At 53.8% G+C, this 13,789-nt stretch overlaps 1 protein-coding gene and 1 long non-coding RNA gene across 3 annotated transcripts; one reads left to right on the plus strand and one right to left on the minus strand.

Moving 5' to 3' along the window:
- Nucleotides 1-1,051: 1,051 nt before the first annotated feature.
- Ren (renin) lies at nucleotides 1,052-12,855 on the minus strand. Of its 2 annotated transcripts, XM_015483895.2 has the most exons (9): nucleotides 11,002-12,850; nucleotides 7,996-8,146; nucleotides 7,330-7,453; nucleotides 6,503-6,621; nucleotides 5,375-5,571; nucleotides 3,145-3,264; nucleotides 2,630-2,774; nucleotides 2,262-2,360; nucleotides 1,052-1,374 (listed from the first exon to the last, which is right to left on the minus strand). In XM_015483895.2, exons 1-9 carry the CDS (start codon nucleotides 11,097-11,099, stop codon nucleotides 1,213-1,215), a joined length of 1,215 nt encoding a protein of 404 aa, XP_015339381.1. In that variant the 5' UTR covers nucleotides 11,100-12,850; the 3' UTR covers nucleotides 1,052-1,212. The 2 variants fall into 2 exon arrangements, with proteins under 2 accessions (XP_015339381.1, XP_048665690.1); XM_048809733.1 differs by lacking the exon at nucleotides 3,145-3,264 and having other exon boundaries at nucleotides 11,002-12,855.
- On the plus strand, nucleotides 8,866-11,127 carry LOC125618540. Its single transcript, XR_007349883.1, has 3 exons — nucleotides 8,866-9,195; nucleotides 9,509-9,612; nucleotides 10,997-11,127. It is a non-coding gene; the product is annotated as an uncharacterized LOC125618540 (long non-coding RNA).
- Nucleotides 12,856-13,789: the final 934 nt, after the last annotated feature.

Here is a 13,789-nt window from a genome sequence, read left to right on the forward strand (position 1 = left end):
GTGTGACCATGAGCATTGAGCGGGCAACTTATGCATCTTTTTGCTGGCTCTGCCTAAGATCCCCACACAGCACATGAGATGGGTGTGGCCTTCCTAGATGTCAGTCAACCTGCTGACAGCAAGACATCAGGAAGCTAGACTCAACCCCCTGTAAACCTGACCTCTTGCCTCATTTGAATGGCTTCTCCCCAATAAAAGGGTTCAGCACATGCTGTGCTATTCTCTCTCTTTCTTGCCTGCCTTCCCCCTCTTGTGGGAGCTGCGGCTGAGGAGTGGTCACTGAATCCTAAGAAAAGGTACTTTCTGTGTCTGTGTCTTTATTTATTCCCCAAGTTCACTTGGAGTGACCTTGACCGTTTAGTCGTGTGACGCAAGGGAGGATAGCAGTGTAAGCGTCTATGCGCCTACACGTGACCCTACACATGAGCTCCGTACCTGCGACAGTTCCAGCTGTGAGGATCAGGTGGAAAACCTTCAGGACCTGAGCCTGACAAACTGGGTTCTAGGCTTAATTCTTCACTACCTGATTCTTTCCTGAGTGATCTTGGGCAAATGCTTGCCATTCAGTGCGCCTGTTTTCCCACATATGAAGAGGGGGTACTGGCTGGATCTCTGCTCGTCTGCCTTGTTAGAGGGTGGTGCCTTAGACTGCCTGTGTAAATGGCCACACCGGGTGGGGCAGGGTCTACAGAGGAGGAGAAGCAGGTGAAGGGAGTTTCACAGCGTGTGGAGCACAGAGTCTGGGCTTGGAGAGGGCTCCGTGCCCTAGGGGCATCTTTCTGGCCCACAGCTTCTGCTGCAGCATTAGCCTTGATCCCTGAGGGACTGGAAGGGACTGGAGTTGACTCTCCGAAATACTTCCACCCAAGGTTGTGTAAACAAACTCCACCAAGCCCTGTTGACAACAAACAGATGGCATCATCTCTGCATGCAGGGACCTGTGCAACAGGGTGAATTGGAATTTGTTTGGTCTTTGTCACATTCCTATTCACACATGACCATGCAACTTCCCCTCTCCGTTCCAAAAGCAAGTAAATCCAGATGCTATGGATCATGAACATGAAGTCTTTATTCTCAGAGCAGGGAAGGGCTGGTGCAGGGGGCAGGGCAAGCATCTAGCAGGAGCTCCACATCCAGTGTCCCCACATGAGCGTACAGGCCAAGGCAGAGGGACTCAGGCTGAAGTCAGGGTTTCCCCAGGCAGCGGAGGGCTCAGCGGGCCAATGCAAAGCCAATACGATTATTATGCCGATCAAACTCTGTGTAGAACTTTCGGATGAAGCTGGCACCTAAGGCCCAGATGGGCCCAGTGGGCGGTGGGATGTCCAGGCCATGGAGGGCCAATGTGCACAGGTCCTCACTACTGTAGGGGTCCTGGCAGGAAGCAGGAGGGTTGTTGTACTGCTCAGCAAAAACCAGCCTCCCTTTGCCCTTCATCTGTTTCAGTAACATTCTACCTTCCCTCCCCCATTCACCCTGGGCCTTCATCACATCTTGGCCATCTGAACTCTGCATGGATTGCACCAGGGCCCTGTGCTAGAGCCAGGCAGGCAACCCACCAGGCACTGAGCTGCATTCAAGCGCTCACAGTCTGGCTTTAGATTCTGACCCTAGACGTGTGATTTCTCTAAGCATAAGAAGCACACGTCTATAATCCCAGCAGCTTGGGAGGCTGAGGCAGAAGGATCACAAGTTCAAAGCCAGCCTCAGCAAAAGTGAGGCCCTAAGCAACTCAGTGAGACCCTGTCTCTAAATAAAATACAAAATAGGGCTGGGGATGTGGCTAGTGGTCAAGTGCCTCTGAGTTCAATCACCAGTACCAAAACAACAACAACAACAACAACAACAACAACAACAACAAAAACCAGACTCAGCAAGACTATCTCTAAATAGAGTTGGGGATGTTCTTCGGTGTTTAAATGCCCCAGGTTCAATCCCTGCATATATATATATATATAGATTATCAGGAACATTTGATGAGAAAATGGATGGTGCTAGAGGGACAAACCAAAGACAGTGATTCACAAATGTGGCTCCACCCTGGAACTCCCTGGGGAGCTTTGAAACCACACTGCCCAGGTGCCACTCCTAGATGTTGTGGGTTCATAGGTGTGGGGTGGGGCCTGGGTACTGGGATTTTTAAAGGCTCTGCAGGTGACATGAGCAGCCAATTTTGGAAACCATGGCTTAGCATGTAATCTATGCATTGCGACTTATCCCCCTGCAAGGGTCCCTGCCCACCCTTCCTCCCTGCGCCTCACCTGTAACACATAGTCAGCACTGGTGAGCGTGTAGGCCCTGCCTCCCAGGTGAAAGGAGATGTCAGGGAGGGTGGGCACCTGGTTGCAGTTCACGACATACTGGGGAGGAAAGGGGTCAAGGGAGCCCTTTTGAGCGTGGGAACTCTCAGCAAACCACGAGCCCCACTCGTGACCTGACCCCTCTGCTGGAGAGTATTATGCTGGCCCTGCCTCCAGGAGGGACTAGCCTGGTGTGGAGAGAGTGAGAGGTGACAAGGAGAAGGCCTGAAATGGCCTCATTTGGGACCTAATGTTGCCTGGGGTGATTTGGGGACTTGGTCCAAGAGGGTGCTCCCCCCACCCTGGGACCCCACCCCTTAGCATCTTACTTCATCTGTGCTCTGCTCCTTGGCCCCCAGGGCCTCCATGACCAGCCTCAGGGAGCTGGTGGGACCCGAGATGTAGGATGCACCAGTGTCCACCACTGCCATGCAGCCCTCCTCACACAGCAAGGTGACAGACCCTATAGACACCCTGCAGGGAGGCCACAGTCAGACAGGCAGAAGGCTGAAGGGCACCCCCAGCCCGCTTATTTTTTCTGAGTGAGGATGGTGACAGGAGGCCATGCTGGTAGTCCAGTGATGCACTGGAGGAGGGGTGAGGCCTGAGTGGACGAGGGAAGATGCCCCCGCCCAGCACAGGGCCTAGTGACTCCTCAGCCCTGCCTAGGCCCCCTCCCCCACCCTACTCCTCAAATCTGTCTTCTTCATCCTGCACAAAGCAGGCAGAGAGCAGTGAGTGGCCATCCCTTATTTGCAGAGAGGGCAGGATGGTAATCCTTCCCTGTCCCCACCCAGCCCAACCCCAGAAGTTTTGTAGAGTGGAGAAGGGAAGGACTCCTGACCCCTTCATCATGATCTGCCAGGAGCCAGTCTTGCTGATGCTCACGTAGTGGAAGTTCCCTTGGTAATACTGGGGGTCACTGCCCCCCAGCACGAGTTCTCCCCCTAGCAGGTGGGAGTCCCTAAAGGAGAGACCAGCAGTTCTGAGATTCAGTGACAAGGGAGAGTTGGGCGAGGGAACAAGGAGGGGCAGATGGCAGGGCTGGAAGCTGTCTCTAAGAAGCATGAAGAATGGGGTGCTTCCCCCTTTCTGGTCCCTTCTCAAGCCCAACCAGAGGTTTTCAAGGGTAGTCCAGTTGTACACCCCCCAAAAAAATTCCCCAGAGAAGTCATAGAAAAGGAACAGGCACAAGGCAACCCCTTCCCTTAGGTGAAGCAGAAACGTGGGTGGGCTCTGGGGAGGCCACGGGGCGGGGCGGGCAGGGGTATGGAGAGAGTGGGGTGGAGGGGCAGAGATGGCACCTGGTGGGCCCAGGCTTGCTGAGGAGAGCTTTGGGTGCAGGGGGCACGTGGGATTCCGGGTGCTCAGGGAGTAATGGGCCATGTGGGAGTTTCATCTCCTTACTTAGAATTTCTGCAGGGGAGGTGGGGGAGGGGGAGGGAAGGGGGAGCTTCATTATTTCAGGGGAGCCTCACCAGTCCTGCAGTTTGGCATGGTAGATTAGGCATGTTCTTTTTTACCCTTCAGGCAATGGAGTCACCCCAACAAAGTCACTTGCCTGAAGTCACCTGGGCCTTAATAGACAGGGCAGGAGCCAGGGCTCCTGATTCCTGGTGGGGAGCTGACTCCCCTTGCCTCCCTCTCCTCCATGCTGCGCAAGGCCTCTAAGGGCTCAAGGAGCTGGTTTCTAGAGCGTGCGTGTGTATGTGGTGTGCCTTTCTAGAATTTGTAGATGTGTGCATGTTTTCTTTCGTGTGAGTGTCGATTCCTGTGTTTTGCCTCCTTCTGGATGTGTGTGCATGCAGCAGTGGCAAGCTCCCTCCTGCCCTCACCTCATGCCTCAGCTTCTCTGTGCATGTCCCCTTCTTCCCAGCCCCAGGTAAGGAAAAGACCTCTGCTCAGCAAAGACGGCCTTCTTCCCGACTGACGGACCCTTATCCCTTCCGCAGCCCTGGCTTGTGTACCCACATTTATCGCCTTTTCACATTTTCAATCTCTTGCTTTCCATTGGCTTCTTCCTCCTCCCACAAGCATTGCTGGAGGATCCTCTGGCGTTTAAAAACACCCACCTCCCGTCCCTGCTTCTCTCTGGATCTCACCCCACACCCCCTTCCTTGCTGAATTTCCCAGAGCAACCTACGTTCTGTGACCTCCACATCCTGACACCCACCTCCACCCCTTAACTGCTTGCCCTCAGGCCTTGCCTCCTTCTTCCTCTAAAAGGGCTCTTCCCCAAGATTGCCCCTGACTGCAAAGCCACCAATGGTGGCCTTTTCTCAATATCTCCCTTTCTGTCACCAACCAGAGACTCCTCTTACCTCTGAGATCAGTCTGGACTCTGCTCCTCCCCTCCAACTCATGCTCTTACCCATACGACCTTTCTGTTTCCAACTCAGACCATCTTTCTAAACCCAGCAGCTTGAAGCAAATCACGGCCCTACTCAGGAGCTGAGCACAGCATGTCAGCTCAGCCTAGAATTGAGAAGCACCGTGGTTTTCAGCAGCATGGCCCTGGGTGCCCATCACACTGGGGCCTTTCTTCTTCCCTGTTACACTGCAGGCTCATCTGCCATGTTCACTGTCCTGGCTGAGCCCACCCAGTGTGTGGTGCATAGCATTGATTGGATCAATGAGTGAGCAAATGAATACAGAAGCTGATAAAGGACTGAAGTTGGCTGTCTGTGTGGGAGGAGCCATCATCCTCAGAGGAAGCATCTCCAGCCTGCAGTAATCCCCACCCGATATCCTCTTGTTCCAGAGCAGCACTAACCATTAGAACATTCTGCCACGATGGAACTGTTCTACACTGCACTATCCAATATGGTAGCCACCATCCACTGTGGCTGCTGAGCACTGGAAAGGTGGCTAGTGCAACCAAGGGACTTCATGCTTTTGTTTACTTAATTTTAATTCATTTATATTTCAGTAGTGGCCTCCATACTGGCTAGTGCAGCGCTGGGTACTGATTGACCATCTACCACCAGCATAAAAATCCTGGCCCACACTTTCCTACTCCCCAGCTCCTTCTGCTCCTCCCTCCTCCGCCCTTGGTCTTGGAGTCAGGAGCCCACCTGCTGTAGTAGACAGAGAAGACATCTTCTTTCAGAACCCTCTGGGAGAGGATGTGGTCAAAGACAGGGGTGACACCCCCGACGGCCTGTGCAGGGAAACCCATGCCCAGAACCCCATCAAACTTGGCCAGCATGAAGGGTATCAAGGGCAGCTCTGTGACCTCTCCAAATGTCTGTGTCACTGTGATTCCGCCCACCTGTGGGAAGAAGAATCAGAGGAGACCAAGCCCACTGCTCACGCCAACTGGGGTGTGATCTGAATTTCCACACTGGGAGCCCCAGGGTCACACCTTCTCTGGGGTACAGCCATTTGGGGTAAAATTATTTCATCAATACCCCCATTCACCCACACACATAGCCTCTCCTTCAACAAATGTGTGCTGTGGGGTTCAGAGAGAGCTGGGGTGACCTGTGGCTGCTAGGGCATGGGCTGTGAAGGTGATCTTTCCAGGCAGTGATAGAAGAGAGACCAAGAATGTCACAACCCCTCCGCATGGCCTGCTTTCAGGCCCGCAGGCCTGGGCCTCAGTCCCCACTGCCATCGCAGGCTAAGGATGTCTTCAGCACAGGATTTCTTTCACCCCAATTTCACAGACAAGGAGAGGAGAGAGGGGCTCACAGATTTCCTCTGAGGTTCCATGGGTACCCCTCCCCACAGTAGGGGCTAAGAAACTCCAGAATGGGAAGGGGTCAGACACCAGCCCAATGTAAAAGGAAGCCTGCCCTGACACCACACCCCAGACTCTAACCTCAGCTGTGGTGGACCCTAGATCTAAGCCTGACCCCAATGTCAACAATATCCTGGTTTTCAATCCAGGGTCTGGTTCAGAGTCTAGTCAGAGCTGGTGACATCAGGCAGGTTCCTTGGCTGCAGGCTTTGGAGCTAGGACAAGCCCTACATGCAAATTAGATGTAAATGCCTCCATCCATCACCCAAGGGTGGCAGGGAGCCTGGGTTGCTCCACCACGCTTGTGCTTCTTTGTAGCTCCAGCTAGAAGCAATAGGGATCAGCTCCCCAGGCTCTGAGGTGGGCTGAGTATATCTGCCCCCAGTGTAGCCTAGAGGGGCAGCAGGGGCCTGGGGACAGGAGGGTAGGTGGTCAGATGGCCAGGGGCAGCCTCACTTACAGTCACTACATCCTGGCTTAGGAAGCCTTTGACCTTCCCTGATCCGTAGTGGATGGTGAATTCCGTCCCATTCTCCAAGTAGCTGGAGGATTCTGAGGCATCGTAGAGGCTGTGAATCTCTGGTGGAGGGACACAGACTCAGGCCTGAGTAAGAGCCGCCCAGGCAAAGGGCTTGGAGGCAGGGTGGGTTGTGGGCACAGCTTGTGTGGTTGAGGAGTTAGGCGTGGGGAGGGGGTGGCCCTGAGGCTGGGCCTCGGAATGTGTGCTTCATGCATCAAGGGCTGTTCCTTGGGCCTGGTTCCACGCTCACATCTTTGAGACTTTTGTCTCCAATGAAGCATTGTAAAGGAATTGCCCACTCTGATAATGCCAGAGAAAACTCTGGGCCTGGAGTAAGTAAAACTTAGTGGAGGACCCCAAGGGCCTGGGACAGGTTTGAGAATTTGGTCCTGTCACCTAGCGTGTGTGAGGCTCTGGGTTCAATCTCCTACACTCACAGGTTCGTGTGCACACACATCCAGGCGAGAAGAAAGGAAGGGAGGGAGGGAGGGAGGGAGGGAGGGAACGAACTTGGCCTTGTCTCAGTCTCATGGAGACTGGAGAATGGCCTTCTGGGTAGTCAGGTGGCTCCTGGAGCTGGCTATTTGAACTCTGTGGTCATATCAGGGAAGTGGGAGTCACCTTCTTTCCTCTCAGGGTCACTAGGCACAGGGGCAGGGAGGAAGGAGCTGATTGGTAGCAGGATGGACTTGGCTGGGGTGGGGTAGGACTGCCTGAGGGTGGCAGGGAGGGAGGTTGGGGGCAAGCGCCATGGGGCCATGTCTCACCACAGGCAGTGTAGAGGGGGCTGCACTTGGTGGAGGGTACCCAGAGGTTGGCCGAACCCGTGTCAAAGATGACTTTGAAGGTCTGTGGTGGTGTGCCGATGCCGATCTCACCGTAGTACTGGGTCTGTGGGGGTAAAAGGGAAGAGGGTGCTGGAGGGGCCCAGGGACCCTTGGGGCTTGGGGTCTTGCCTGCTTCCATTCTTGGCTCTCAGGGGAAGATGATGCAGATCCTACAGCCTCTCTGGGTTTCTATTGTCCTGCAGGCAACTGTGGGGGTGCTTGGCACTGTCCCCTGACATCTCAGGAGATGGAAGTTTCAACAAGACAAGGAAGCATAATAAGAACTGTGAAAATGAATCGAACCCCGAGGGGGCACCAGAGCTGGAGCCATCGGGCTGCACGGAGACAGGCCGTGAGGCCCAGCTGCACACTCCTCCCACATCCCCCCACCAGGGATGCCTGGCTTGAGACCTGGATTGGTTCCAACCTAACACTGCCTCTGGGTTCTTTCCTGCTCTCTGCACCTCAGGCTTTCCAGATATAAAATGGGTTTTTTTCTGGAGTGTTCTGTGGTTCTCAAGCAGAGCCAGGGAAGAAAGGTCCTGGCAACAACCAAAATGCAGTAAGTCCAAGAAAGAAAGGAGATGGTCGGGGCCAGGCACTCACGTCCAGGTAGTTGGTGAGGACCACTGGTGAGGTGCTGTTGCCAAAGGAGAGCCTCCTGGTGAACTGGCCCCACTCAGCACTGAGCCTGGCCATATCCACGCCTCGGTCCTTCAGGCTGTCCCGAACGGAGGGCATTTTCTTGAGGAAGATCCTGAGTGGAAGAAGGAAATAGAAGAGCCCTATACTCCCCCACAGTGATGGGAGAGTCCTGGGCCCCGACTTTTAGTACCTCTAAGCTGACCATAGCCCAAGCACCCAAAACTCACTTTTGGGCCCTAGGGCTTCTGAAGGAGGATGTACAGGCCTCTGGGTCACCTGAATTGATATTAAGTCATCTTCAACCAACTTCCTCCTGATGTTTGATTTTTATTAGACAAGGCTGTTTTTCCTCCATCCATCCATCCATCCATCCTGTGTTGAACACCTACTCTGTGCCTCACTGCACTGGGTGGATGTAAAGACCATCACTGCCTTTAAGGAAACTCCAGCAGGCGGAGAAATAGACAGGAAACACACTGAGGTCCCCTCTAGTGGATTGAGTCTGGGGGCCACACTCCCACAGCCCTATGCTGGGTGGAAGATGCAGTTCCAAGTGAGGCCTGTAGGTGGCAGCAGATGCACATAGCCGACTGAAAGGTCAGGGTGGGGGGATGGGGAGTGGGGAGGGGACTCCAAGACCCCTGGGGACAGGCATGAAGCCTGGGCTGTGATGGAGTGGACCCATTGAACTGGGTTGGGCAGGGACCGGCCAGTATCTCCAGATGGCAGTGTACTTTGCCCTTGGCAAGATGTGTCTTGGGCCTAAGTTCCAGACCCTGGACTTCTTGTACAGATGCCTTCCGATCACCTTTGGCAGGTGGAATTAAGAAGAGCACTCGCAGCACGCTGAATTGCTTGGGGCAGTGCCAGCCATAGCGCACACATGCCCAAGCAAACCTCCCAACAACTTGGCAAACTGGCCCTACTGTTTGACAGACAGGGAAGGTTCCGGGGGTGGTAGTAGCTCCCAAATGGTAGAGTAGGGATTCCAAGCTTGTGTCTGGCCCTCTTTCCCATACAGGGTCCCCTGGGCTTCCACGGGAAGGCTTTCTGCTGGAACCTGAGGAAGATGTCTCTAGCTGGTGACCAAGGGGTCCCAGGATTGAAGCCCAACTTAACTGGCTTTCCAGACAGATGGAGAGGCCCTTATTCTTCTGGGCTGTGAGTCCCCCTGTACTTGTCCTCTCCATCCCTCCCCACACTCCAAGCCTACTATTGACCCTCCCCTCATTTTGCCCAGGAATCTGAACATGACTTTCATGCCTATCTAGGTAATATTGTAGATGAAATGAGCTATATGCCTATCACATTTGATTTTACTGGATCCTTAGCCCTCTCAGGTGATGGGTGCTTTTCTTGGTCCCATTTTACAAATGGGAAAATGGAGGTTTGACTCCAAAGAAGCTGCATTTCCCATGTTAGCTGCAGAGAGTCTCTGCGTTGGACCTTTACTTTGTTGCCATTTCACTTTCAGAAAATCCCTTCCTTCTCCAGACTCCCAACTCACTTCTGTAATCCTCCGAGGCCCTGCGTGCATCCCCACCTGGCAGCTTGCCCCAGGGACTCCAACCCACACAGGTATCCCTTACCTTGGCTCCTGCTCCATTTCCCCTGGGTCCTTCCAGCCAGCACACCACACGGCCCATGGGGGTAGTGCTCATGGCGGTGAGGACACTGTGGTTGTGGGGACATTCTTGGATCCCCTTGCTAGCTGTGTGATTCTGAGCATTACCTAACCTCTCTGGGCGTCTTCTGAATCCCCATTAGCTCCTCCATATAAATGGGCCTCATGGCTCCAGCTAACTCAGAGACTTGCATGGTGCTGTGCATGGAATAGGTGGCAAAGTAATCTTATGGCTGTCCCCAGATTTGGCTCCCTGTCACCCCTTGCCTGATTCCCTTCTTCTTGTTCCATGCTTTTACTTCCCTCTACTTGTATCCTGGGGTGGGGCTGCTGGGACCCATCCATCCTCTTACCCCACACTCCAGCCCAGCAGCTGAGAGCCTTAGAGAGGCTGGAGAGAGGCTTTGGAAGCAAAGATGGAGTGTGTGCTGAGGTCACTTCCAGGTGACCTCCCTGAGCCCCAGAGTCTCCATCTGTAAAATGGAAATGGTGAGCTGTGGGGGCATCATTTGGGAGGGGACATGTGAAGAGCTCCTGTGAAATACTAGGCCTTGTATAGGCTGAGCAACGACCGCTGCTCTTAAGCCCTGCCTGCGCCCTTCAAGACTCCCCTGTAGGCCTCATCTGCCGCCTGTTTCTCCATGAAGCCTCTGGCTCTGCCTCCCACTTCTCCAGTCTTAGGGACTTGCCTGTGGGGCCTGGCACCAAACGGATGTCAGGGCTTTCTCTGCGTGCTCGGGGCTGCAGAAAGCCGTTCTCTTATGGTTGGTAATAATCCGCCGTGTGTTATTAACAGCATCTGGTTCTTACCGTGGGCACAGCAAGACGCCCATAGCCTTACATGCATTATCTCATTAAATCTTCAAAGCAGCCCTAGGAAGCAGGTTCTGTTTTCATCCTTGTTTTTAAAAACAGTATACTGAGACTCGGAGAGGTTAACCTGCCCATGGTTTCAGAGCTAACGTGTTCTTCTAGGGGAGGAGAATTAAAACCAAAACAACTCCATAAGACTTGCTCTTAACTACTCAATAGACTTAACTACCCACACACTTCTTAATAATTAGACTGTGAGCTACTTGGGGGGGAAGGGCATGTCTTAATCATCTCTGAGTTCCCCACAGTGCCAAGCAAGGAGCTCTGGGCAGGAATCAAAAGCTCTAGGAAGAGATTAAGAGACATGATCTCCAGGCCTGAGCAGTGTCGCTTATTGGCTGTGTGACTTTTGGCAAGTCACTTCACCTCTCTGAACAGTAACATACCTCCCTGACTGGCTGGTCGTGAACATTGGGTGACCCCATGTATCTGAGAGCTCACCCCTGCCACCCCCTCTCTTCCCAGGTTACCGTCGGAAGGAGGATGTGTCTGCAGGGAGACCGAAGGTGCAGGAGCCCCAGAGTACCAGCAAGAGTCCCCAGCGGGGCATTCTGCTCTGTCCGTCCATGCTTCCGCTCAGTCTTGGGCTCTTTGGGATCCACAGAAGCCTGTGGCTCCTGAGCCCTTCTTTTATACACTGTGCACTTGAGATGGTTTTGCTCCTGCTCTGCCCTGATTTATTACCTAGGGACAGACGGCAGGGCAGCCAGTCATAAATCCCACCCGTGGGACCAAGCTAGGTGGGTGAAAGGTGACCAGGTCTCAGAGACAGAGCAGAGGGGCTGTAGGAAGGGGCTGTGGGAAAGCAGCTCTGTCCCAGTGACGCCAGCAGCCCTCTGTCTGGCGTGGCCTTGAGACCCCAGAGTGGACAGAGACTGATGAGGGGCAGCAGCAGTCCTCAAGGACAGGGTCTGGGCCTGGACCGCCATAGAGCCTGGGTTTCCGGCCCCCACCTGACCCCAGCCACGTCCTGTGTATTAGCCTTGGCTTTGCCCCTGGCTCCTCCCAGGCTACCTCCCAGGTTCCCATCTGGAACTCGGGGAACCTTCCTGGCTTGTTCCTCAGTGGAAGAAGCAGAGCGTGGTCTCACATGGCGGCAGGGAGCTGGGTGTGCATTCTCCATGGACCCAGTGATGGAGGGAGGGAGGGAGGGAAGGGCGGCTCTCAAGGCCTGGGGAGGCTTCTGCAGGAGACTGTGTGGCGCGCTGGTCTTCCAGCTCCTCCTGCTCCTCCTGCCGGGCCCTGCCTTCCTTTTGGCCCCTCACTCTGTCTCCCTGCTTTGTCCCTGTGGCTTTGCCAGTAGTCTGGGAGCTCCCCAAACACTCCCCTGCCGGAGTCCCAGGGTGAGTGCTAAGTCTCCTGGCTTCTCCGTGATCATTTCTCAAGGCCTATTCAAACATCACCACCTCTTCCACGAAGCAGGCCCGGACTACATCTGGATCGATGCTTCCTGCTGGGGCTTTGAAGCACCATCAGGCCCTTCTCTGGAGCAAAATCTCCACTGTCCTTGTAGCTATTTTTTGTTTGTTTGTTTCTTTTTTTACATATGTATCCTCTCAGCCAGGCACAGTGGTACACACCTATAATCCCAACAGCTCAGGAGGCTGAGGCACGAGGATCGCAAGTTCAAAACCAGCCTTAGCAACAGCGAGGCTCCAAACAACTCAGCGAGACTACAAAATAGGGCTGGAGCACCCTAGTCCAATCCCCATTAACTCGCTCCCCCCTACCCCAAAATACATAGTGTCCTCTCCCTCTGCCCATAGTGCGGCTTAATATTCATTAAACAAGTGAATTGCCAGAGGCAGCAAAGAGCCCTGAGCTAGTTCTCAGGGACCTGGGTTCTAGACTTCACTCTATCATGAGCTCGCTGGGTGACCTCAGGATCCTGCCTTCCTCTCTCTGGTCTCTGTTTCCACATATGTGCCATGCAGAGGATGACTGGTGGGCCCCAGGCATTCCAAATCCTGTGCCTTCAGGGGACAGTTTTTTTACACTGTCTGGGGACAGAAAAGAGGCGAGGAACTAATTTCTGTTGCTCAGAGATAACAGCCTCCTGAATGATAGGCCCTGGTGGTAAGTTTTCAACCTTGATTGGCAGTGGGGGAATTATTTGAGGACGGGGAAGACGTTTTGAAAATCCCCCAAAAGGCGGGAACACTTGTCAGATTGAATGAACATTGATGAAGCAGCTCTTGGGGCCTCGAGTGCACTTTTAATCCTGTTTCATTCATTAGCAAATATTCATTGAGTCTGATATTAGAGGCTGGAGTGACAAAAGGTGACAGAAAGAGGAGGAGAGCAGTGGAGGCAACGCAGAACAAAACAGCTATTTTTATTTATTTATTTATTTATTTTCTGTATTGGGATTGAAACCAGGGGCGTTTAACCCAGCCCTATTTTGTATTTTATTCAGAGACAAGGTCTCACTGAGTTGCTTCACGCCTCCCTAAATTGCTGAGGCTGGCTTTGAACTCACGATCCTCCTGCTTCAGCCTCCTGAGGCACTGGGATCACAGGCGTGGGCTGCCACACTGTTTTGAGAAGTTGGGTTGTAAGGAAAGGACAGGGGGTGACAGCTAGAGGGGAATGAGGACCAAATGAGGGGCTTCTCTCTCTCATGATAGGAGGGAGGCGGTATAAATTTAAAGGCACAGGAAAGACTCTGTGGAGAGGAAGGGCTGATCTGCACAGGGAGATCGCTGTCTGGAGGTTCCCAGGGTGGGGAAGCCGGGGTGGGCACCCCTCCAGCGGAATGGTGTGTGGGGGGGAGTTTATCTGGGAGCTAAGGGACTTCCTGCCTGATGGCTGGTAGCTTCTCCAACAAGCCAAGCCCTCTACTGAGACCCGGGGGGTGGGAGTGGGCTTGGAGGCGTGAGGCAAATGAAGAAGGTTGGAAGTTATCACAGAAAATGGGAAGAAGCTGACCTCGGGAAGCCGGGGATTCTGCAGGGGACCAAGACGTGTGGAGACCAGGATTCCACAGGAAGCCAGTCTGCCCTGTTCTGACTGCTGTGCCAGCCTAGTGTTCGGTGGCTTAGAACAGATACAGAGAAAGGGCACGGCTGGCATCCCCCAGGGTTGCGTGGTCAGAGATGAGGGACAGAGGGATCTAGGGTCTGAGCAAAAATGTCATGGAGAGGCTGTGGGTATGGGGTGGCTACAGAAGACAGGAAGCTGAGCTGGGAGGAAGCCAAGGACCATGGCGGGAGAGAGGAGAAGGTGGGTGGTGACCAGAGCAGACCCACAAAGCTGGGT

The sequence above is a fragment of the Marmota marmota genome, unplaced genomic scaffold, assembly GCF_001458135.2.
Source record: "Marmota marmota marmota unplaced genomic scaffold, marMar, whole genome shotgun sequence".
In the NCBI taxonomy this organism is placed as follows: Eukaryota; Metazoa; Chordata; class Mammalia; order Rodentia; family Sciuridae; genus Marmota; species Marmota marmota.

Excerpts from the sequence above, each read along its gene's own strand:
- Ren (XM_015483895.2), bottom strand. The coding sequence starts at position 11,099 with ATGGACGGACAGAGCAGAATGCCCCGCTGGGGACTCTTGCTGGTACTC. Across the intron at positions 6,622-7,329 it reads CCCCCTCTACACTGCCTGTG|AGATTCACAGCCTCTACGAT; the intron begins GTGAGACATGGC and ends TCCCTCCACCAG. Across the intron at positions 1,375-2,261 it reads GTGCTGACTATGTGTTACAG|GACCCCTACAGTAGTGAGGA; the intron begins GTGAGGCGCAGG and ends GCTTCCTGCCAG.